This window comes from Zingiber officinale, chromosome 1B (genome assembly GCF_018446385.1).
Source record: "Zingiber officinale cultivar Zhangliang chromosome 1B, Zo_v1.1, whole genome shotgun sequence".
Lineage (NCBI taxonomy): Eukaryota > Viridiplantae > Streptophyta > Magnoliopsida > Zingiberales > Zingiberaceae > Zingiber > Zingiber officinale.
The window spans coordinates 80,990,205-81,014,715 of record NC_055986.1 but is presented as its reverse complement, the minus strand read 5'-3'; the positions used below and the strand labels follow the sequence as shown (position 1 = coordinate 81,014,715).

The following is a 24,511-nucleotide window of genomic DNA, read 5'->3' as shown; positions in this document are numbered from 1 at the left end:
CCCTGAAGTTAACTATAAGATGTGCTTATCTTGTCTTTCTTTTTTTTTTTTTTTGGTACCATAATTCTGTTATCTTTGAATTTCTAACTTTTTTTTAAAAATTTCTGTTAATAAGCCCTTTGTTTCAGGATGCATTACAATGTGAATTTGAAAGCAATTGAAGTTGGTGGATCATTTCTCCAGCTTCCTACTGATATATTTGACACTGGAGACAAGAAAGGCACAGTAATTGATAGTGGTACCACACTAGCTTATCTACCAGAAGTTGCCTACAATGCACTGATGAGTGCGGTTAGAAAATTTTTCGGACAATCATGCTAATTTGAATTCTTTTTGTATATTAGTTGTTGATTTTTCCCATTTGTAGATACTTTCTAATCATCAAGGATTGAGAATCTTCACCATTCAGGACTTTATGTGTTTCCAATATTCTGCAAAGTGAGTTTCCAATTGCAACTATGTTATTTATGTTTCAGAATTTCGAAAGGTTAGTATGTAGTCAAATTCTTGTATGAATCTCTAGGAACACCATCCATTGTCACTACTAGATAAAACATTGTGTGAGGCTGTGAGCAACATTTTTTTTTTCTGAAACATCTCTATCTGCGTGTTAAATGCTTCCTAATTGCAGATGTATTTAATTTTTTTTGTGGGTTTTGATTGATATCTAGGTTCCGAGCAATACTTTTAGGATCATATTTATAATCCATATCTCAATAGTTTAATGGATAAATCCAGCCTATTTTGTTGATAATGCTGATTATCATAGTGTGCTCCATGGTTTCAACTTCAATTTTTGAATGTAGATCAGTTCTGATCGACACGATTAAAATGTATCATTCTGATTCACAACTGATATGAAACCTTATTGGCACAGGGAAATGCCACTATCCTGCCCATGCAATTTAATTTCATTTGTATCAACCAAGACAAGATTTGTTGCGGCTGGTACCATTTTAAACTGGCTGTGAAAGGAAGATTCTCTTTGTATAACCTATCCTATAATTCTATTTATCAGATATAAAAGAGTGAGGAAGGGAGAGAAGAATCAACAAAACTATAAGAGCAGCAAAGAGTAGTGATGTTGGAGTCGAAGAAACCAAAAATATCTATATACCTATGCTTGTTCTCATGTCAATTGTGTCAATCCAAGTCTAAGTCTCAAGTCTCAATGGTTAACTGAGATATATTTATGAACATGTCGAAAAACCAAAGGATATCCTACGAGTATTATTTAACCCGAATCTTGAAGAATTATATGATTGATCTCACCAAGATGCTACAAGAACCAATTCTCTCATACAGTGCATGATACTCATTTTGGTATCAGTAAAATCATTTATATATCTTTATAAATTGTTTCTCTAACTTTTTAAATGCTATAAGCTTATATTTGAAGGTAAACAAGCTAAATGAAAGTGAATTCTTGGAGAAAACTATTCGAGTTGATCTCAGTATGCTTTGAAGCATAAAACATGACAAGTGCTAGCACAACAAATGGTACCAAAACTATACCATTTCAGCCCAACAAATAAACTCTGGCATAGAACGATCTTTAGACTTCAGTGTGTACATATTCTCATGAGAATGACCCACTTTGACCTTGAAAAAAAAATATTTTCAAGATGCCTTGATATTTTAACATGCAACATTATTTCCATTTCTCTTCTGTTACTTGAGACACCATCTCTTTAATTAATTAATTTATTTATTTTTGGCATAAGTTCTTTAATTTAAAGTTAATGCTTTATTTCATATTTTCATCATATAGCATCTATGCTTTCATCATATAGTTCTTGTTTATTTAGTTTAATGAATTAGACAGAATTAATGAATAAGGTCGAGTAACCTAGTTCTGGACCATCTTAGAGATTGTTTTACATGGTTAACCCAAGTGTGTGGTTGCCTGTCAAAATGATAATCCTTTTCCTTCTAGTCTGAGAGAAAAACTTTTTCAGGAAGAATACTTACAAACAAATCAGAGTTGGTTTACCTATCATGACCATGATTCTATTATCTTGATACAAGTAATCTTCTAAATGTATTTAGGATATAAAACTGTATGTGTGAATTTGGATACTAAGGTCTAAGCACTTTCTGAAAATTAGTGATCACTGTGCTTATATTCCTTGTTTCTTAGGCTACCTAATTATAGTTAGATGAACTATACCTTTATGATATTTTTGGTGCTTCACATCTTTTCAGCATTCTTACCTAATTTATATAGTTCAGTTGTATCTATTCAAAATTAACAAAGTTATTACCCATTTGTTCTAATCTAGATATCTATTTTCAATATAATTGTGAAGTTAGTTGGCTTACTTGTATGTGTCGTATGATAATTGCAGTGTGGATGATGGATTTCCAGAAGTAGTTTTTCATTTTGAGAATTCCCTCTTGCTAAATGTATATCCTCATGATTACCTTTTCCAAAATACGGTAAGCTCATGTAGCTCTATATTTAGTTAGTTATTTTCAAACTTGGCTGGAATTCTTGATTTCGTTCATATCTGCACTTTTATGCAATTGGGTTGCTTCTTGACATGATGCTATTAGTCTTCTTTTTATTCTTTGAGTTGCATTTGCAACCAAGTGTAGATATGGTTGGTTCTAACGCTGCTGTTATCATAGAGACATATTGTTGACCATCTTACACTTGTATTTTCCAAAAGAATTTCCTTCTCTTTATTTGTTCTAGTTTTTGAGCAATATTATGTCAGTTAAAGTGATCAACAATAGGTGAACAGTGGATTGAGCCCGCATCAAGGTTGGGCATAGGCCCCACAGGCATAGCTGAGTTGGTACCTAAGTGGTAGATTTGCATCACGGGAATCCCCTAGGTTCATTCCCATAGGGAATTATATTTGCATCACAGGAGCAAATATGTACTACGTCTATCAGGAATAAATTTACCCAAATTCTAGGGAATTAAAGTCAAGGGGGAGTTAAAAAATTAGAATGACATTGTCATCAAAATTGGGATGAAGGGGAGCCTTAGCACAATGGTAAAATTGTTGTCGTGTGACCTTGTGGTCACGGGTTCAAGTCGCGGAAACAACCTTTTGTAGCGCAAGGTACGACCACATATAATAGACTTAATATGGTCAAACCCTTCTCCAGGAGCCCGCATTGGCAGGAACTTCGTGCATTAGGTTGTACTTTTTTATTGTCATCGGAATTGGGATCGCTTGGAGGTGAATCATGGATTCACAATTTGCATCTTAACAAGAAGATACATTATAGATAAGTTGGCTTATCTTATTGAATTAAATATGTAGGTCAGTTTTAGCAAACTTACTACTTTGGCATTCTGGCTTGATGTCCAACATCTCACATTTTTGTTGTTTGAACTCATTTCTTTGATGTTCCTACTTGCTAACAATGTCAATTTTGCTTTCTGTTGCGGCAACTATGACTTATACTTCACATATGAGGGTTTGTGATATGATAACTACATGTCTTTTTTTCTCCTTTTGGTGTTCTTTCAACTTCCATCTCGCAGTTTTCTACTGATTATTAATGCTGCTTTACATTACATTTCCTTCAATCTCTTGTTTGTTGTTCGTCATTCTTGTTTTAACTTGATGTCTTAAATTTGATCGTCTTTCTCTTGGCATTTGAGCAAACAGAAAAATGTTTTCTGTTTTGGCTGGCAAAATGGCGCAGTGCAGTCCAAAGATGGGAAAGATATGTTTCTTTTAGGAGGTACAAATTTGGAGTTTTTGTTTTAGAATTATGGAGCATGACTTCCTTTATGTAAACTCAAATTTGTTTTGTCCATGGATATTAAACTTCCTTGAGAATGCAAACATAACTCATATATTTCACATTATTAACACCATCTTTATCAAGATGAGACATATAGTTTGAGAAATCAATTTAGCTTCGCATATGGAAGATTGACAATGGATATTATTTAATATCACAATTAATAGAAAAATATAGTGAAAAGTAGGGTTTGCGTATGATTTTTTATTGAGCTAGAAAAAGTTTATGATAGTCTCTAGATAAATATTATGGTGGGTTTAAAAGGAAAGGAATATCTAATAATTATATTGGTATGATAAGTATGATTAAGGGTTAATGTTTTGTCTCAAGTTGAGGTCTTAGTAGAGAAATTATACCAATGCCATGTCGTGTGCCGATATGTGGTGCCAATGCAATTAGGAGTTGGAGGGAGGAACAAAGAAGATGAAGAGGTGACAACTTACGTTGTTGAAGTTGAGCTCTCGTGACTTCCAAAAGCCTTGCCTTCGCTCTCATCGTAGAAGCTACTCCCTTACCTTTCATCATAGTCCATGGAAATCTTGTGCTTGCATCATCTCATCTCTAATCTGGACCTCCCATTATAGAAGCCACACTTTTGGCTCCCATCAGGGCCGGCTCAAGGCTTAATGGCCTATGCCTAGGGCCTCTATTATATTGGGGCCACCAAATATATATATATATATATATATTGAATATTTAAAATTATAGTTAAAATAAATTTTAGTCAAAATTTATTTTCATCGATCATTTTAATTTTTTATAGATTAAAGTTAAATTTGATTGGACTAAACATTATTTTCATCTGTAATTTTAATTTTTTACTAGCCAAATTATATTTGGTCAATAATTTTTAATTTTTTATAGATTAAAGTTAAATTTGATTGGACTAAAATTTATTTTCATTGATAGTTTTAATTTTTTACTAGCCAAATTAAATTTAGTCAATAATTTTTAATTTTTTTAGATTTAATCAATAATTTTAATTTTTTATAGATTAAAGTTAAATTTGATCATTTTTATTTTTTTACTTGTGTTAGTTTCGATTGATAATTTTAATTTTTTAATATTAAAGTTAGATTTGGTTGGTAATTTATTTTTATTTTTTATTAAAATTGGACTCATAATTTTTAATTTTTTACTTATAAAAATTTAATTCAATAATTAAAATTAAGTTTAGTTAATAAATTTAAAATACTTATTGGTTATACTTAATTGATATTTTTTTTATAAAATTACTTTTGAAATTAAAAGCATATTTAATAATGTACTATTATTTTTCTTTCTTTCTTCTCCTTTATTATCATTTTTATACCATTATTATTGTGTCCTTGTTCTTCTACGAGTTATTATGCACACTTTTTTTTAATAATTTGCTGTTGATATTTATTAGCTAAATATTTTTGACTAAATAAATTTAATTGATAATTTATCGAAGTTAAAATTGATAAAAAGATAGTTTGGTTCACGAAGGTCCTATGATATAGGATCCTAGGGACAGGTCTATTGTACATAGTGCCTATATCTACTAATCAAATATATTACATTTAGGTCACACAACAATAATTTTTACCGTTGTGTCAAGACTTTCCTTCATCAAAGTTAAAATTGATTAATGTTTTTTTAAAAAAATAGCAATTAAAATGTATATTAATAGTATTACAATAATTTATTACTCATTGTCAAATTAGTTAACATAAAATATTTTTTATTTTTTAATTTTACTAATAAAGAAGTGAGATTTGACACAAGATAAAATTATTGCATTCCTTCCAAATTGCATAAATAATCATTGACAATGTTTAAAACTATCCTTTTAAATTTTACTAATAAAATAAAATATCTCTAATAATATTTTTAATATTTATTTTTTAAAAAAATTATTAAGGTCTTAATTTTTTTTTTCCACCTAGGGCCTCAAGAATGATTGAGATGGCCCCGCCTAGGGCATTTGTGGCATGCAAGAAGGGCCCATGTAACTGCAGCAGACTTTGAAAAAGGAATTGATCGTGATTTGGAACATGTTCTTTCCATGACCCCTCTTTGTTGATATTTTCGTATTTGTATTTTTCTATATATTCTATTTTTTTTTATTCTAGCTTGGCTATTCCACCTAGCCGAGCCATTCCCTTTCCCTTTTATGAAAATATCACCTTCACATCCCATAGTAGCTTATGGAAGTCTTGGTCATTACCACATTATTGTAGATTGATGTAATGCATCATTTAGCTAACTTAAAACTCACATAAGAATTAATATTAAAATCGATGCAACGTGCAGGGAGGATTATCTCATAAAAATTAATTTCACACAAAAATTAAAATAAATTTTCATTAAATGAAAGTGAATTTGTATGAGGATCTAAATGCCTTTATTAGTGGAATAAAAACCTTATCCAATTATCTTAAGATAAGGCCAAACTTAACCTAACAAATATAACAAAATTTTAAAGGCTTAAGACAACATTTAAAACTCAAATTTTGAAAACTAATTCCAAAATTATATTGGATCGAAAGTGCTAGAGGGGGGAGGGGTAAATAGCGCTCGTGACTTTCACTTTGATTTTGGAAAACTTTCGAGTAAACGCAGCGGAAAAGTAAACAATGCAAACGCTAAGGATTTTTTACTTGGTTCGGAGCCTGGGGCGACTCCTACTCCAAGGCCTACGCTCGTTGAGCGTTTACTTTGGACAATCACTATAAGTTCGCAAGAGTACAATTTTATATTATAACAATTAAGTACAGTAAGAAAATATACCAACAACTTTAAGAATAGGAAATTCGAAGCTTCAGGTTATCGGTGTCTTGCTACAGCTTTATCGGGTGGTTCTTTGAGCAATGCACGGAAGATGGATCGTGTTTTGGTTGTTGTGCCTTACTGCTGCTCGAGACCTACTTATAAAGCTCGTGGAGAGCGCCTCCAACACCATGGAGGGCGCCCTCACCCACGCCGAATCCGCAGCGTGGATGAGCTATGAAGAAGTCGCCTCTTATCCACCTGAGGGCGCCCTCAAGCTCCATGAGGGCGCCCTCGCGCCAAGGTCCAGGGCGCCCTCAAGCTCCATGAGGGCGACCTCGCGCTAGTGTCTAGGGCACCCTCAAGCTCCATGAGGGTGCCCTTGCGCCTTGCTGCGAGAGGGTCTCTTCCTGCAAAATAAGTTAGTCCAACAAACCAACATATCCTGCAAAACAAAGTTAACATATAGATATGTAATATTAAAGTATTTAACAGTCTCCGAACTGTCCGGTTCTAACTTCGGATTCCCGACCAGAAACCCTAGGTCGAACCGACGCCTACTATTCCCTCACCGGGGAACGCGTCCTCACCTACTCCACTTAGGAGAGTTTATCTGTTGTCAGTTGATCCTCCAGACCAACTGGATTTTTGCTCAACGCCCGAGTCTCCAGGACTTTTTGCTGGACGTCCGCTCCACGACTTGCCCAGTCTTTCACTTGGTTCGCGACACCAAGACTTTCCACCTAGAGTCCTCGACCCTAGGACTTTTGCCCGAAGCCCTCGACCCGCTAAGACTTTCCGCCTAGGGTTACCACCCCTTAGGACCTAGGGTTACCTCCCCCTAGAGTTTTTCACCTGCCTAACCGCAGCTAGGACTTTTGCCTAACTACACTTAGGACTTTTCTGTAAGCTCATTTAAACACGTTAGATTACAAATAACCTTAACTTTGAACTCTTTGCCATAATCAAAACTTAGGTTCGATCGTCTGATGCTTCCCGCACCAACAATCTCTCCCTTTTTGATTATGGCAACAAAATTCAAAGTTAAGTAAAATAGAAGGTACTCAGAAAGTATAAATGCAATATTAAGAATCAAGCAATTGCAACGTTAAGTAAATGCAACAAACTATTTCTAGTATTCGCTTTTATTTTACTTTAACTTTCTTAATTTTTACTTTCCTCTCCCCCTTTGCCATAAATCAAAAATACATAGAGATGGAAAGAAAATAATCTACTCCCCCTTGAAAGATAGCTTGGGAAAATATTTACTTGTTTGAATTTTTGAAAATGATTTAGCAAATAATAATAGGTTTGCAAGTTAATTTAAATTCAGGATTTAAAACCAAGTTAATTTAAATTGAAATTTTAGTGAGAATTAAAAAAAACATATTGAAAAATACTAGGTTCAGACTTTTAATTCATACTTCAATCCAAAATAATTTAATCAAACCTTTAAAAAATATTTTTATTATCTCAAAGCCAAGTTAAAAAAATGATTTTTAGACTTAAAAATAATTCAGACTTAAAAATGATTTTATTTATACCCAAGAAAAAATAATTTTTCATCTAAAAAAAGTTTTAAATTTAAGTCAATAAATAATTTTTAAGTCAAAATAATTCTTAAGTCCAAATAATTTTTAAATCCATGTAAAATAATTTTCCAAGTCATAAAAATTAAAAGTAATTTTGAAGTCAAAATAATTTTGTTTTAAAACCAAGTAAAAGATAATTTTATTTAAATACAAGAAATTACTCCCCCTTGATTCATGCCAGCCAATTAAAAATTTAAAGTCCTATAGTCTAAACATGAGTAGCATTTACTAACAACCAACTGACTAACCTTTAATTACTAGCTATTTACCAAGAAGTAGTAGCTTTCACTTGGTTAGTCAAGTTAAGTAAGTGTTTCAATTAGTTTTGACTAAGCATGGATCACTTAACTTGATTAATATGATTTTGGTATTTAATGCCCAAACTTATGTCGATGCACAGACATAAGCATTCTTAAGTCCAGACAGTATTCTATGCATCTCACACTATTCTAAGTGTTTTTCATACACAAGCAAGTTAATCCTAGTGTGCTTGTGAGATGCTCTGGCTGAAACTAAGGGTACATGCTTTCTAGGGGTAAATTCCTAGGCTAAATCCAATATTTTGAAAAATTAATAAAATTGGGATTTTGAAAAATATTTTTCCTAGAATTTGAAATCAAAGTATTACAATTTTGAAATTGCACAAGAAGAATTAATTTTGAAAGCAACCTTTATTCTACTAAGCACATCCCTATCTGTCTTCTGAGTGCACTGAACTCAAGTTCAGGTAAGGGTTTTGTGAAAATGTCGGCCAGGTTTGACTTGGACTCAACATAGTTAAGTACAATTTCACCCTTAGCTATATGATCCCTTACAAAGTGGCGTTTTACTTCTATGTGTTTAGTTCTTGAGTGGTGAATTGGATTTTTGGTTAGGTTAATTGAACTTATATTATCAATTGAAATTTTTATGTTTTCATATTCTAGTTGATAGTCCTTTAAGATATGCATCATCCATAATAGTTGAGATGCACATTCCCCTAGGGCTATGTACTCAGCTTCAGTAGTGGATAAAGCTACACAGTGTTGCTTTCTGCTTGACCAACTTACTAGACACTGACCTAGAAATTGACAGCTACCATTTGTACTTTTTCTATCTAGTTTGCACCTGGCATAGTCTGAGTCAGAATAGCCAATTAGGTCAAAGGTGCAAGTTCTAGGGTACCAAAGTCCTACATTTAGTGTTCCCTTAATATATTTAAGTATTCTTTTAATGTTTGTTACGTGTGACTCTTTTGCACAAGATTGGTATTTTGCACACATACCTACTGCAAATAGGATGTCCGGTCGACTTGCAGTTAGGTAGATTTCCTATCGCACTTCGATAGTATTGTAAGTCTACTGGGGTTCCTTCTAAGTCAATTTTAACATTTGTAGCCATTAGAGTATTTCTATTTTTTGAATTTTCCATTCCAAATTTTCTAATTAATTCCTTGGCATATTTTGTTTGAAAGATATAAATTCCATCTTTAGTTTGTTTAATTTGTAAGCCTAAGAAAAAGTTGAGTTCTCCTACTAGGCTCATTTCAAATTCACTCTCCATTAATTTGGTAAATTCTTTTAAAAACTTAGTGTTGGTTGAACAAAAAATTATATCGTTTACATAAATTTGGGCTATAAAAATATCTTTTTCTAGTATTTTTACAAATAAGGTTTGATTTATTTGACCTTGTTTAAAACCTTTAGATGTTAGATAATTTGATAGTCGTTCGTACCAAGCCTTAGGTGCTTGTTTTAGTCCATATAGAGTCTTTTTAACCTAAAAACATGATTCGGGTGGTCCAAGTCTCAAATCCTGGGGTTGACTTACATATACCTTTTCTTTGATAATTCCGTTTAAAAAAACGGATTTTACATCCATTTGGTATAACTTGAATCCTTTGTGTGCTGTATAGGCCAGCAGCATCCTAATGGATTCAAGTCTGGCTACGGGGGTATAGGTCTCATCATAGTCTAACCCTTCTACTTGACTGAACCCTTTAGCTACTAACCTAGCTTTATTTCTTGCAATTTCACCCTTATCATCCAATTTATTTCTAAATACCTATTTAGTGTCAACTATGGTTTTGTTATTGGGTTTGGGTACTAGTTCCCAGACCTGGTTTCTTTCAAATTGGGCTAACTCCTTTTACATTGCTAGTATCCAGTCTGGGTCATGTAGGACTTCTTCTATAGTTTTGAGTTCAATTTTTGAAATGAGAGCTATCTGACTTAGGTTCCTATAAGATGATCTAGTTCGAACTCCTAGGGTTAGGTCACCTAAAATTTGGTCAGATGGGTGATGGTCTTATATTAGAGTCAATAATTGGTTCTTGTGATTGACTAGATTTTATTTGAATATCTTCATCATCTTCTATGTTTCTTGAATTAATATCTTCTGTGTTTTGATTAATATTTTCATTTATTAAGTTAGGTAAGTTATTTTCTTCATAAAAAATTACATTAGTTGTTTCTTCAACTTTTAAAGTATTTTTGTTATAAACTCTATAGGCCCTACTGGATGTGGAATACTCTAAAAAGATTCCTGGAATTGATTTTGATGTGAATTTTCCTAAGTAGTCCTTAGTGTTTAATATATGAACTTTACACCCAAAATTTTTAAAATAATTTAAGTTGGGAATCCTGTTGTAATATAATTCATATGGAGTTTTATTTTGTATTTTATTAATTAAAATTCTATTTTGAATGTAACAAACTGTATTAACTGCCTCAGCCCAGAATTGATTATTTAGGTTGTATTCATTTAATATGGTTCTAGCTACTTCTTGTAGGGTTCTATTTTTTCTTTCTACTAGACCATTTTGTTGGGAGGTTCTAGGACATGAATATTCATGTTTATATTCATTAATCTCGCAAAATTCAATAAATTTTAAGTTTCAAATTTCCTCCATGGTCACTTCTAATTTTTTTAATTTTAGTATCTTTTTCATTTTCTACTAAGTTACAAAAAGTTTTAAAGATTTCATAGGTTTCATCTTTAGATTTTAGAAATTTTACCAAGTAAACCTTGAGTAATCATCAATTAGTACTAAGCAATATTGGTTTTTACTTAATGACTTAGCCCCATGTGAATCAAACAGGTTTAAGTGTAGAAGCTCAAGTATTGAGTTAGTTGATTTATGGGTTGACTTAGTTTGTTTACCTTGTTGACATGCATTACAAATTGAATTTTTGATAAATTTTAATTTGGGCAATCCTCTAACTAAGCCATTTTGACTCATTTTTGAAATGAGTCTGGTATGAGTGTGACCAGTCTTCTGTGCCACAACTTAGTTTCCTCTTGTTGTGTCTAGGGATGACAATTTCACTCGAACCCGATGGAGGATCCGACATCCGACCCAAATGGAGGAGGGTATGTAGGGACTATCAATACCCAACCCGAATGCCCGATTAAATAATATATATACATATATTAAAGAAAATTTTCTTTTTCCAAAATCAACTTACTATTTTTGTTGATATTAGGACGAGAGTATATAGATGTTTAATCTATTTTTTTAATTATATATATATTTTTTATAGGTTGTTAATTTTAATATATTTTTGTTGAATGATAATAGTTGGATAGAAAGAAGAAAAATTATAATTATAGAAGATATTCAATCATTTAATGGGTATGAGTATACCCATCGGAGATCCTATACCCGATGGGTATGAGGATGGAGATATAAAATCCGACCCGAACCCGACCCATTGCCATCCCTAGTTGTGTCAATAGACACTCAAGTGAGGAGGTTGGTAGATCAATTGAATAGATATTCTTTTTCCTAATTCCTTTAAGTGTGATTTTAGGATTTTCAATATTTTTAATTAGGCATTCAGATTTTAAAAATGTGACTAAGTACCCTGAGTCACATAATTGGCTAATACTTAGTAAATTAAAATTCAATCGATCAACCAATAAAACTTTTCGAATATAAAAATCGGAACTTAGTTGGATATTACCTGTTCCGATTACCTTGAGTGTTCCGTCGTTGCCGAATGCGACGGACCCTAGGTCTTTGAATTTCAGCTTAGTGAATTTCAATCTATCTCCAGTCATGTGTCTGGAGAATCCATTGATCCAAATCTTTATGTTCCTACACATAAAGTATTTGATTTGGTTCAATTTGATGGATAGAAAGATAATTTGATTGAAATTAACTTTTAATGTTCCATCTCACCCAGGCTAGGTTATCAAACATGGTATCCCTATGGGTGATTGTGAGATGGTTTTATTGAGATAAACAGTTGCCGGTTCGGAATTGGTTAGATTAATAAATTAATTGATTAGTTGATTTATTAAGTTAAATTGATTTATAAATTTAAAATTGATTTATTTAAAATGAAATTATTTAATTAAGTTAAAATTGATTTATTTAAGTTAAAATTATTTAGTTAAAATTATTTATTAATTAAGTTAAAATTATTTAGTTAAAGTTATTTATTAATTAAGTTAAAATTATTTATTAAGTTAAGTTAAGATTTATTAATTAAGTTAAAATTATTTAGTTAGAATTATTTATTAATTATGTTAAAATTATTTATTAAGTGAAGTTAAGATTATTTATTAAGTTAAGTTAAGATTTATTAATTAAGTTAAGTTACGTTAATTTGAGTAAGTTAATTTAATTAGATCTAAATTATACCTAGGTCCATCTCACCTATTTCTAAATTATCAACCAAAGAACCTTATGGATTTTGTGAGATGGTTAATTTAAGTTATGTCTAAGGATTAATTTACATTTGAATTAGACTCAGGTTTTTCAATTGGTCAATTAAATACACATTTCAAATATTAGCTTCCAGGCTGTGGCGAGACACTAGACCTTCTTGGGTATAGGATCACCCACCACTTCTAGACAAAGCTTCTCAAAGAAATTGGATATTTAATTTTCTTTTTGAAATCTTTAGGTCTAACTAGTCAAGTGTAAATTACGCATAGGTCCTTAACTAGCCTAATCTAAGCATGTATAATAAAAGCAGTAAAAGTAATCAATCAAACAATTCTAAAAATGGTCTTCCTATCAAGGTAATGGATTTGATCCTTAGGGACCCAATATTGTCCAAGTCCAACTTGATTAACCAAGTTCGACTTGGGGACCCATGCTTGGATTAAATTGCTATTATTTATATTAACCAAAGATAAATATGACTTGTATTTTCTTTTAGTCTTGAATCCAAGTCCGGATCTGTTGTAAACGGCTCGCTGTTGTCCAAGAATCAGATCAAGATCCTTGGAAACCAGAGTGAACCGTTCCAACGTGTCCTTTAGTTCCTTGACTTGATTTTTCAGGCTAGAATTCTCTTTCTCAAGCTTTTGGACTTGAGTTGAGGTTCCAGTTTGATCAAGATCAGTCAAGGAGCTAGAGTTAGTCACTTCTTTAAGGAATGTTACTTCCTTTTGAAGTGACTTGACCCGGACATTCGATTTAGCTAGCTTACGTAACAAATAATTGACTAAACTGTATAATTTTTCTAACTGACAAGCACTTACAGTGGGTTTTGACCCTTCGGAAATGGATACGGATCAGTGGCTTCGCTCGGACTCGGCTTTCGATTCGTTCTCGGTCTCTGATTCGTCGATGTTTTCCCGGGTCGTCAGTGTAAGGAAGCTCGTCTACTCGAGCTCTTCGTCGGAATCTTCTGAAGAGAACTCGTCCCATGTGGCTTGTAGTGCCTTCTTCTTCCTCTGCTTCTTTGCTTCCTTTAGGTCCGGACTAGGGATGACAATGGGTCGGGTTCGGGTCGGATTCTATATCCTCCGTACTCATACCCATCGGGTATAGGATATCCAATGGGTATACCCATACCCATTAAAGGACCGGATATATTCTATACGTGTAATTTTTCTTCTTTCTATCGAGCTATTATCATTCAACAAAAATATATTAAAATTAACATCCTATTAAAAAATATATATATAATTAAAAAAAATAGATTAGACATTTATATAGGCCTACTAATATCAACAAAAAATAGTAAGTTGATTTTAGAAAAAGAAAATTTTCTTTAATATATGTATATATATTATTTAATTGGGTATTCGGGTCGGGTATCGGGTATTGATAGTCCCTCCATACCCTCCTCCATTCGGGTCGGATGTCGAATCCTCCATCGGGTTCGGGTGAAATTGCCATCCCTAGTCCGGACAATTGGCCTTGACGTGTCCCTTTTGATTGCACCCGTAGCAGGTTACTTCGAATTTTACCTTTGGACTTGTCTGTACCTTTTTGGTCTGAATCACCTTCTTGATATCCTTCTTTGTGAGCCCGTTCTTTTTCCTGTAGAGCTTGCGTACTAGGTTGACGAACTCGGCTTCTATCTCGTCATCGTCATTATCTGAGTTCGGTTCTTCTTCGGACTCGGGTTCGATCTGATGTTTTTTCCTTGCATCCTTTGTCTTGCTTGTACCCGCAAACAATGCAACACCTTTCTTGACCGACCGAGCATTAGTCTGTTCATGTAATTCGAATTCAGAAAATAACTCATCTAATTTAATTAAAGATAAATCCTTAGAAACTTTGTAGGCATCGACTATGGATGCCCACAAAGTGCTTCGGAAAAGCATTAAGTGCGTACCTTATAACATCGCGGTTCTCCACTTTCTGTCCGATCGCGTGCAGTCCGTTCAGTAGATCTTGAATTCGTGCGTGAAGCTGGCTAGCTGTCTATCCTTCCTATATTTTGATGTTATACAATTTATTAAAAAGTAAGTCACGCTTACTTACCTTTGTGTCGGACGTGCCCTCGTGCAGCTAGATCAGCTTCTCCCACAATTCTTTTGCGCTTGAGAATGGACCGATTCGGTTCAGCTCCTCCTTTGTAAGTCCACATTGGAGGGTGCAGGTTGCCTTAGCGTTAGTCTCGACTTTCTTGATTATGCTTGCGTCCCAGTTCTCGCATGCTACCGGTTTTCCTGAGCCGTCGACTGGAAGTGCAATCCCAGTCTTGATGATTATCCACATCTCGAATTGAGTTTGAAGGTATGACTCCATTCGGCCCTTCCGGTAGCCGAAGTCCTCACCGGTGAAGAGCGGAGGGCGGGTTATGTTGTAGCCTTCTTGATGGGCCATTATAGCAAAGGGATATCTCGCACACAAGAAAAACAAAAACTTGTTCCAAGACCAAGTCTTGGATTAGTAGTGCGGGGTAAGGAAAAATAAAATTCGAATTCGAGTGGTGTTGCACCAGCTTCGAGCAAAAACTTCGATTGCGAAAAATGGATCAGAAGGCGACAATTATACCGATTCCGATCGACTATGAAAAATAAGAAAATTACCACGAAAAAAATGCTTGAATGGTGGTTGCACCAATTCGAAGCGATCCCGCTCTGATACCAATTGTTAGATCGAAAGCGCTAGAGAGGGGGGGGGTGAATAGCGCTCGTGACTTTCACTTTAGTTTTGGAAAACTTTCGAGTAAACGCAGCGGAAAAGTAAACAATGCAAACGCAAACACCAAGGATTTTTTACTTGGTTCGGAGCATGGGGCGACTCCTACTCCAAAGCCCATGCTCGTTGAGCATTTACTTTGGACAATCACTATAAGTTCGCAAGAGTACAATTTTATAGTACAACAATTAAGTACAGTAAGAAAATATACCAACAACTTTAAGAATAGGAAATTTGAAGCTTCCGGTTGTCGGTGTCTTGCTACAGCTTTATCGGGTGGTTCTTTGAGCAGTGCACGGAAGATGGTTCGTGTTTTGGTTGTTGTGCCTTGCTGCTCGAGACCTACTTATAAAGCTCATGGAGAGCGCCTCCAACACCATGGAGGGCGTCCTCACCCACGCCGAATCCGCAGCGTGGATGAGCTCTGAAGAAGTCGCCTCTTATCCGCCTGAGGGCGCCCTCGCGCCAAGGTCCAGGGCACCCTCAATCTCCATGAGGGCGCCCTCGCGCCAGTGTCCAGGGCGCCCTCAAGCTCTATGAGGGCGCCCTCTGCTCAGCCTCCAGGGCACCCTCAAGCTCCATGAGGGCGCCCTCAAGCCTTGCTGCGAGACAGTCTCTTCCTGCAAAATAAGTTAGTCCAACATACCCTGTAAAACAAAGTTAACATATAGATATGTAATATTAAAGTATTTGACAGTCTCCGGACTGTCCGGTTCTGACTTCGGATTCCCGACCAGAAACCCTAGGTCGAACCGATGTCTACTGTTCCGTCACCGGGGAACGCGTCCTCACTTACTCCACTTAGGAGAGTTTACCTGTTGCCAGTTGATCTTCCAGACCAACTGGACTTTTGCTCAGCACTTGAGGCTCCAGGACTTTCTGCTGGTCGTCCGCTCCACGACCCGCTCAGTCTTTCATCTGGTTCGCGACACCAGGACTTTCCACCTAGAGTCCTCGACCCTAGGACTTTTGCCCGAAGCCCTCGACCCGCTAAGACTTTCCGCTTAGGGTTACCACCCCCTAGGACCTAAGGTTATCTCCCCCTAGGATTTTCCATTTGCCTAACCGCAGCTAGGACTTTTGCCTAAGTACATTTAGGACTTTTCTGTAAGCTCATTCAAATACGTTAGATTACAAATAACCTTAACTTTGAACCCTTTGCCATAATCAAAACTTAGGTTCGATCATCGGATGCTTCCCGCACCAACAAATTAAACTCTCAATTTGGAATCGTATCATTCTCTCCGACCAAGGAGAATCTGAATTTGAGTAAGTGGTTAAAATTTTCTTTAATAATAGTTTTCAAACGTAAACAACAATTGCTTCACCAACTTTAATAAACACATTTTCTTTATTCTCACCTTGATTCACTCTTCAATGAGTGATGAAGTATTCAATTTCTTCTTAAGAAATTGTCCTGACTTTATTTTCTTTCTTTTTGAGTGTTGGTATTACGTTAGTAATGTTACGAGTTGATGACAGATGGACTCATGGATCGCTCACAAGGATTTCATGGGCAGTGGATGAACTAGCGAATGAACTCACATATGGTTCCCAAACTTGTATATGACATATAAACTTGGAGCCTTGGAGGTGACAACTAAAATCATGGACAAAATGTATATGGAGGATGAACTCATGGACGACAACCAAACTTGCAGATGTCAAACAATCTCATGAATGATGGATGAAGGATGAGCTCATTGATTTCAGACTCTCTCATGTGTTGTTCGATGAGTGGAAATGAGAAGTTTCGCTTGTTTTGATCCATATAGAATGAAATTTGAAACATAAGGTCTAACTTTGTTCAACTCATCCATCAGAGGATGCTTAGAATTTCTTCTTGATATCTTCCAAAACAATACTATAAAACTTTTTTGAAATAGGGTAATATAGCAAAATCCCAACAGGTTGTCTTAGAAACAGTATTCTAAAAATCGGCCTAGGCGGTTGGCACTAGTGAGCCACACTGAAAACATACTAGTCGGTCGGCTTAGGTGGCCTTGTCCCCTAGGCGAGATTAGGCAGCCCTAGGCGTCGACTAATCGGTCGAATCGTCTAAGTGTCATGGAAATAATGCAGGGTTTTTATGACTTTTTTTAGTTTGAGCTTTTAGATTTAAAGCCCAATTAAAAAAACTGAAATGTAACTTTTTTTTTTGTGTGTGTTGGGCGTAAGTTTTATAAGCCCTAAAATTTGGTCCAACAAGAAAATCGATTTATTGGCTTGCCCTAGCGGCTAACATTGAACTTCATTTTCATCGTAATGAGTAACTAGAGCTATAGAAATCAGAGCGAATGAAGAAGTCTACACTTTGAAGAAATCAGAAAATTAAAAGGCCGGAGAAATCAATTTAAAGAAAAATTTGTGGTCTGATCTTTTCTCACGAGTGACTTGGAAGGGATTGAATTGAAGGTTGATCAAAGCATCATCCTTTGGAAACTTCATTTCATCATACACTCGCAATATTCATTGAAGTTGAAAGGTAATCTGTTTTAATTTTGATACTTACAAATTGAAAGATAATTTATTTTAATTATTATGTAATTTATGTCAATACTGTGGAATCCGCCTAGCGGCGCCTAGTCCCCTCCTAGGCGGCCTAGGAGCTAGGCACTGATCTGGCCCTTGACTAGCACCTAGCGAATTTTAAAACCTTGCTTAGAAAGAATTAAAGCACCTTGCTCTTTAAAATTGCAATAAAGATTTCATAGAACTCGAGGAACTAAGCTCTCTAAGAAAAATAAGAAAGCGCAAGAGAGAAAATCAAATCTCACTTTTCTCCCTAGAAAATTTAAATGAACATTAGGGAGAAAGCAAGACCACCACTTTAACATCTTGAAGCTCTGATGATTTCAGGATTTATGAGTTAATGTCATGAAGAATGATACCCTAAAGTTCCACAAAGCTTATATACCTTGGTTCAATGTTCACCTCAAAAAGTTGTATAACGTTTTTATTTGACTAGTTGACTTGATATTCAAAATTTGAACGTTGGAACCAATAATTTTGTTCATAGCCAACTGACTAGGTGTCTCTGGTTGATTTCCTAATGGTCTGTTGATTCAAGTTTAAACAGAAATATTCTATATCATGAAATTTCAAAATCAGTATGTTGGAGGTTTACTCTTTTCGTAGACTAATCTAGTTGATTGGATGGTCACGCCCAATTGACTGACACAAGTTGGAAATCCTCTTTGTTGGCTTACTATGCCGTAAGTTGCCCTAAGATTGAGGACTTGAGCTACAGACAAAGAACAACTAGGGAAACATCCTCAATTGAACTAATACTTAACCATACTATTGATTGAGTCGTAAAAGTTGAACTCCAACTACCTACAACTGTTAGCAATTGGCAATACTTTGAAAGCCCACTCGAACTTAATCAACAACATCTGTAAGTTATAAGGCTTGTGCATTAGATAACCAAGATCTTAACTAGACTATCATCCATCTATACGTGCTCTACCCATTACAACAGTACATTACCTAGAACATTATATGGTTGGATGTTAGAGACTGTATCGTGCTCGATCTCCCGTGGGCTGTCATCCCTGCCCGACTCAACCCATGCAGTAAGCTGGCCCAGCACAGCACAACCAACATCTTATTAGATCGTTTGAGGATAGCCTAGACTAGGCCATCTTGCAGGTGGCTGACCCAATTGTTACCTCTATCTCACAATAATGATGGTGTTTTTTTTTTCCATCATGTCAATCTAAGATTCCTAGTAAGTACTAATGTTTATAAAACAAAAAGGCATAATACACTAGCTCAAAATGAAGGAAATATGATGGGGTTTTTTAATTATTAAACTAAATAAGTGATCGTTGATACAAATTTATAGTATTTTTATTTTCAACAACCTTGAATTTATAGTAATAGTTTTGAAGAGCACGTAAAAGCTAAAATACTGAAAGGAGAAATGGGATGAAGAATTCCTGAAGTAGAATAATAGCAGAGAAGAGAGAGGAAAAAAGAACTAGCAGAAAAGAAAAGGGAAATCAGAAGACCAAGCGGATGGAGATGCAACATGACTGTTTGCACTAAGTATCACACTCTGAATATGAGTTAATACTGTATATTTTTCCAATACCCCATGCGTATATGTGAAGCTTTAATTCTTTTCAGGGAATAAACTAACAAAATAACCATGTTGGGGACAAGGATCCATATAGGAGTTTGTATAATATCTACCTTATTTGGAAAGATCTTTCCACCACCTAGTTTTTGTATCGATGGGTAGTAGTGAGCTCTTCCTTCATGATTCTAATGTGGATGGAGATTTTTTTTATGCTTATACACACTACTCTTGCTCATATAGTGATTATATGAAAATAATAATAAAGTTGAATATCATAGGATAGATAGTTTTTCCTCCGTATAAGCAGTACTAAATGATGATTCAAAAGATTTGAAGTTATCATTTTGATAGTTAACAGTGTTTGGTAGCTTAAAGAACTGTAGTTGTTCTCAAGATAAGTGGGTTTTGATGATTTCATGTCAAGCGATACTTGAAATGCTTACAAGTTATACGGGTTTGGCATGGTCCCAAAACTTGACCAACAAAATTTTTCGAGTGAAAGGGAAATAAACCAAAACCATGTTGGTTTTTGAGTTCTTAATTTTTCCCCCATCAGTGGGTCGAGCTTAGTTGTATTCCCCCCTCCCTCAAAATTTGTAGTTATTTTTAAAATAATATTATTTATATTTGAATATTTTACTTTACTACATTATTTCCAAGTCATTTTTTTCAACTTTGTGTCAAGATCTGAAATTAGATGTAACCCTGAATCTCCCAAAAGGAAACTGAACCTAAATAAAACCTAAAATGTTGGCATTTCATGGTGGAACTTTTGAATTTTTCTGCCACATCATAATTCAAAGTTTTTCTTTATTTTCTTTTTTTCTTAGATATTATTCTTAATTCTTAACAGCAGCATTATAATAATAATCTTAAAAAGAACCATAAGCTCACAGTTTTTTTGTGAAAGGACTCTTTAATTTGTTTACAAGGTGGGTAATTAGCAAACAATTTTGTCCCATTACGCGCATTTCAAATTGCTTTTTATGATTTTCCTTTTTGCAGAATCTATTGTTTGCATTAAGTGACTTAACAATTTCAAAATGATGATTTTTCTCCAGATATGCAGTTCATAGGTTAACTATCATAGAAGCTTCACCTCACATTTTCTGCTTTTTCAACATTATTTGCAGATCTAGCACTTACAAATAAGTTAGTTCTTTATGATCTTGAGAACCAAGTCATTGGATGGACAGAATACAACTGTAAGTGAAACTTAATTTACTATTTCTTGTTTTGCACATTAAACTTCTATTACACTACTTATTTATTATCCATGATTGATTTATTATGGGGTTGCTTTGGTATGAAATAAAGAGGAACTATTAGGGAGACAGAAAAATATATTAGACAAACTTTACTCTGCATTGTAGTTCGGAGAGGGTGAGTATGACAAGTAGGTTGGAACAGGACAGGAAGTTCAATTGGTTCGACAATCCATACCTCTTCGCTCATCCTTCAAGATTTAGTTCTCATCTACGACGGAACCCAAAATGGTGCAATGCCGTTAGGTAGTTATCAAAATACTATCCTATGATGTGTGCAACCATTTAAGAATGCCGTTATTACAATACTATTATATGTTGTATGCAACCTTTTTCAGAATATCATCTGCAACCTCCTCCCAATGGACTGTGGTTCAATTGACTGTCGCTAACACTAAATTCTTGATTTCAGGCTCCTCGAGTATCAGGGTCCAGGATGACAGGACGGGCGCAACTTACATCGTCGATGCTCATAACATTTCTCAAGGTAGAAGATCGTCACACCCAAGATCCATTTTCTTGTTGCTGCTAATGTTTGTGAGCCGTTTGATTTGTTGATATGAGACGGGCTAGTATATTGATTTACTTTAACGAGTTTGCCACATTCATATTCTTTTCTATAGAGGAAAAAGTGAAAAAAGAAAAGACAAGAAAATATATTCTTATTTTAGTGAGTTTGTTTCCGACATTGTTTGTGATTTCTGAAAATTCTCAACAAAATTCTAACTTGGATTGAGCATTGTACATAATTCAATCTGTTGCAAGATACTTCTTGCTGCAAATGCTCACAAGCAATAGCTGTAACCATTGCTTCAGGTTTTCTTTAGCTGCTTTGTATCGAGTAGCTTCATGGTTTGATTCAGACTTGCTACATTTATTTCTTGAATGATAGAACTTGAAGGTTGCACTTAAACTTTTCAATGAATCCTCAAAAACAATAAATCCATCAAGCATTTTAGTGAATGAAGAGTCTCAGAGCAAGAAAGGGAATTCTCAAACCCTCCAAATAAATCAAACACAAGCAAGCAAATTGATAGATTCAGTGGTTATAAGAACAATATAGACATTAGTATTTTCTCCCCTACTTATATTACTTTATTGCTTACGAATTCTTACAGCAATAATCAATCAAGCATTTCCATTATTCTTCATAAAATGAATGAACAGATGACAGACAACCACAAACACAATAATGGAGCTAATCAAGCAGCAGAAGTTAAATATAACACATCCTAATAAACTATTAAAACTCATGTGTAGATTTCTGGCCTGACTTGGTGATTCTCTTCTTGATGGGAAAGGGGAGCTTATTCCATGTAACTGCTGCCTTCTTGGCTTTTCGCCACCCTTTCTTGCATGAGGATTTCGCCTTCTTCAGGCCTTTCTTTAGGTGATGCATCAACTCCCTGGCTTGATCCTTGAGCTCATCCATCTCCCCCGTTTTAGTTGTATATTTCTCTAGCTAGATAAATTATTAAGTATTATTCTTAGGATGAAGAATGAGCAGAAGAAGAGATAAGTCACCCTCTTCTTTCTCCTGTTTCTTCGTCCGTTTTTCACTCTCATTTAGCCACGATTATGGAAGAAGGAAAAGAGCAGAATTGAATGGAAATAAATAAATGTACGAGGCATGATTCTCGTTATTTTAATTGAAAGGGTGGGTTCATACAAGTGCTTTTATCTTTCATTCTTTCATTCTTTCTTTTGGAGATGCATGATCTTTTTTATGGATGAACTTTATACAACACAATTCCATTTAGGAATTTTATGAATTTATTAGAGATTGAAAAACTAATTGGATAAAAATTGTATGTGTGTTAATCCATTTATGACCTATTCAAAAATTAGATAGATGTTTGATTATCAAAGTCTATAAATTATATATCTAATTATTTAAAATATTATGGTCAAAAACGCCGTTATTGTCAAAAGGAGCTAGAGGGACGCTTTATTGTCGTTATCATTAAAAAGGCGGTCTTTATTATTATTCCAATATTATATCTAGAAATTTGAATTCCAATATTATATCTAGAAATTATATATCTATGAAAATCATAAATCATAACAATATTTGAATCATAGTTCATAGTAGCAACTATGAACGATAACAATGTTGATCAATAAGTATTTGAATATCTCCACCTTTTGATGAATCCATTATAACTATGTAGATGCTATGTGTTGTCTATTAAGACATTGGAGCTGAGCTCCTTATGTCGGCTAACACAATTCACATAGGAATATGACCATTTTGCTACACAGATGGCATCGATTATTTTAGAAAAATGTAATAAAAAAAATAATCACGGATATGTATTCATCTAATATTTCGTCAAACATAAGTTTTAATTGTTGAATCCACATTGGCTCCGATACCAATTTGAATCTGATCAATCAGTTTGTCAATAAATTGATAACTTACATAAGATGTGAATTTTATCTCTTTTATTTTCTCAATATACTTTTTTTGGAACACAACACAAGAAAAAGAAGAAAGAAGAAATCTGCGTGTCTTTAATGAAGAAATATCTGTGAAGCCAAGTATACATGATGTCTCCAGCTTTATTTCAAGAGGCCCCTCTCCTTCCTTTCCTTGATAGCATTAGGTATGCAAGATGCCTCAAGTTCTATGAAACAAGTGTTCTTGTCACAGCCTCCAAGACCAATTAAAGAAATTAGCATTTTATTAAAGGTTTAAAATTTTAATTTTTAACTAAAATAATATTGTTTAAGTACCGTGTCAATGCTCCAATGTATGATACCAATAGTAAATTGAAGGTGAAAAGTAAGGTTTACACGAGCGAAGCCGAACTAAGATTTATGATGTTCAAACTAACTAAGTCAAGACAAAATTTATCAAAATAAACTAAGTTATGTAAATAGTTTTTCAAATTTAACATGATTTTTTTTTTACAAACTTGAATTTAGTTAAAATTTGACTTGAAGTTAATTTGTTATATATTATTGAACTTAAAATTCAACCTTATTTGATTATTTAAAATTTTATGTATTTTAAATTTATTTGATTGATTGTTGCGCTTATTAATACAAGTATTTTAAAGATTTACTTATTTAATATGTTGACAAGAATTTTATTAATATTATACTTATAAATATTATTGGAATAATTAAAATTATACTTATAAATATTATTGGAATAATTTACTATCCCTATTCATTGGAGGGTAAAGGTAAAACTTAGTGTGCTTTTAACATCTTACTAAATCTAACATCAAATTTACTCATAAAAATTTACTCATGAATTTTTCAATTCATTTATAATCCTAATGAAAACATCACAAGAAGAAAGTTTAGATTTTGTGTCACATTTAAAATGCTACAATTTTAATATTATATTCTACCTCAAACTATAAATAATAATATATATTATTTCAACCCATCTTAATTTTTTTTTGTAATATACAAATATAGGGTATCAAATATTGATATAATATAATATTCATCAATATGATCTACACAATGATACCATAGAGATCACCTAAGTTAATGATATTATTAAGTCTCGATAATGCCTCGGAATTATATGTTCTGACACTACGATATAAAATTTTAAACAATGCTCTACTTATTTCATAAGTGTGCTAACGGGCGCAGGATCCATGAGATTCTGTATCAAAAGCTCGGACCCGAAATGTGACCATAATTAATTAATACGATGTCAAACCAAAATTGCCCA

At 34.0% G+C, this 24,511-nt stretch overlaps 1 protein-coding gene across 2 annotated transcripts in view; it reads left to right on the top strand.

Moving 5' to 3' along the window:
• LOC121968286 (aspartic proteinase 36-like) overlaps positions 1-21,540 on the top strand; it is a 34,635-nt gene extending 13,095 nt beyond the window's left edge. For both annotated transcript variants that reach the window (XM_042518731.1, XM_042518726.1), the window contains 6 exons: positions 129-291; positions 368-438; positions 2,349-2,439; positions 3,630-3,705; positions 20,683-20,754; positions 21,227-21,540. In XM_042518731.1, coding sequence (XP_042374665.1) covers positions 129-291; positions 368-438; positions 2,349-2,439; positions 3,630-3,705; positions 20,683-20,754; positions 21,227-21,372 — 619 coding nt within the window. In that variant the 3' untranslated portion in view covers positions 21,373-21,540. The remainder of the gene's footprint in view (positions 1-128; positions 292-367; positions 439-2,348; positions 2,440-3,629; positions 3,706-20,682; positions 20,755-21,226) is intronic.
• Positions 21,541-24,511: the final 2,971 nt, after the last annotated feature.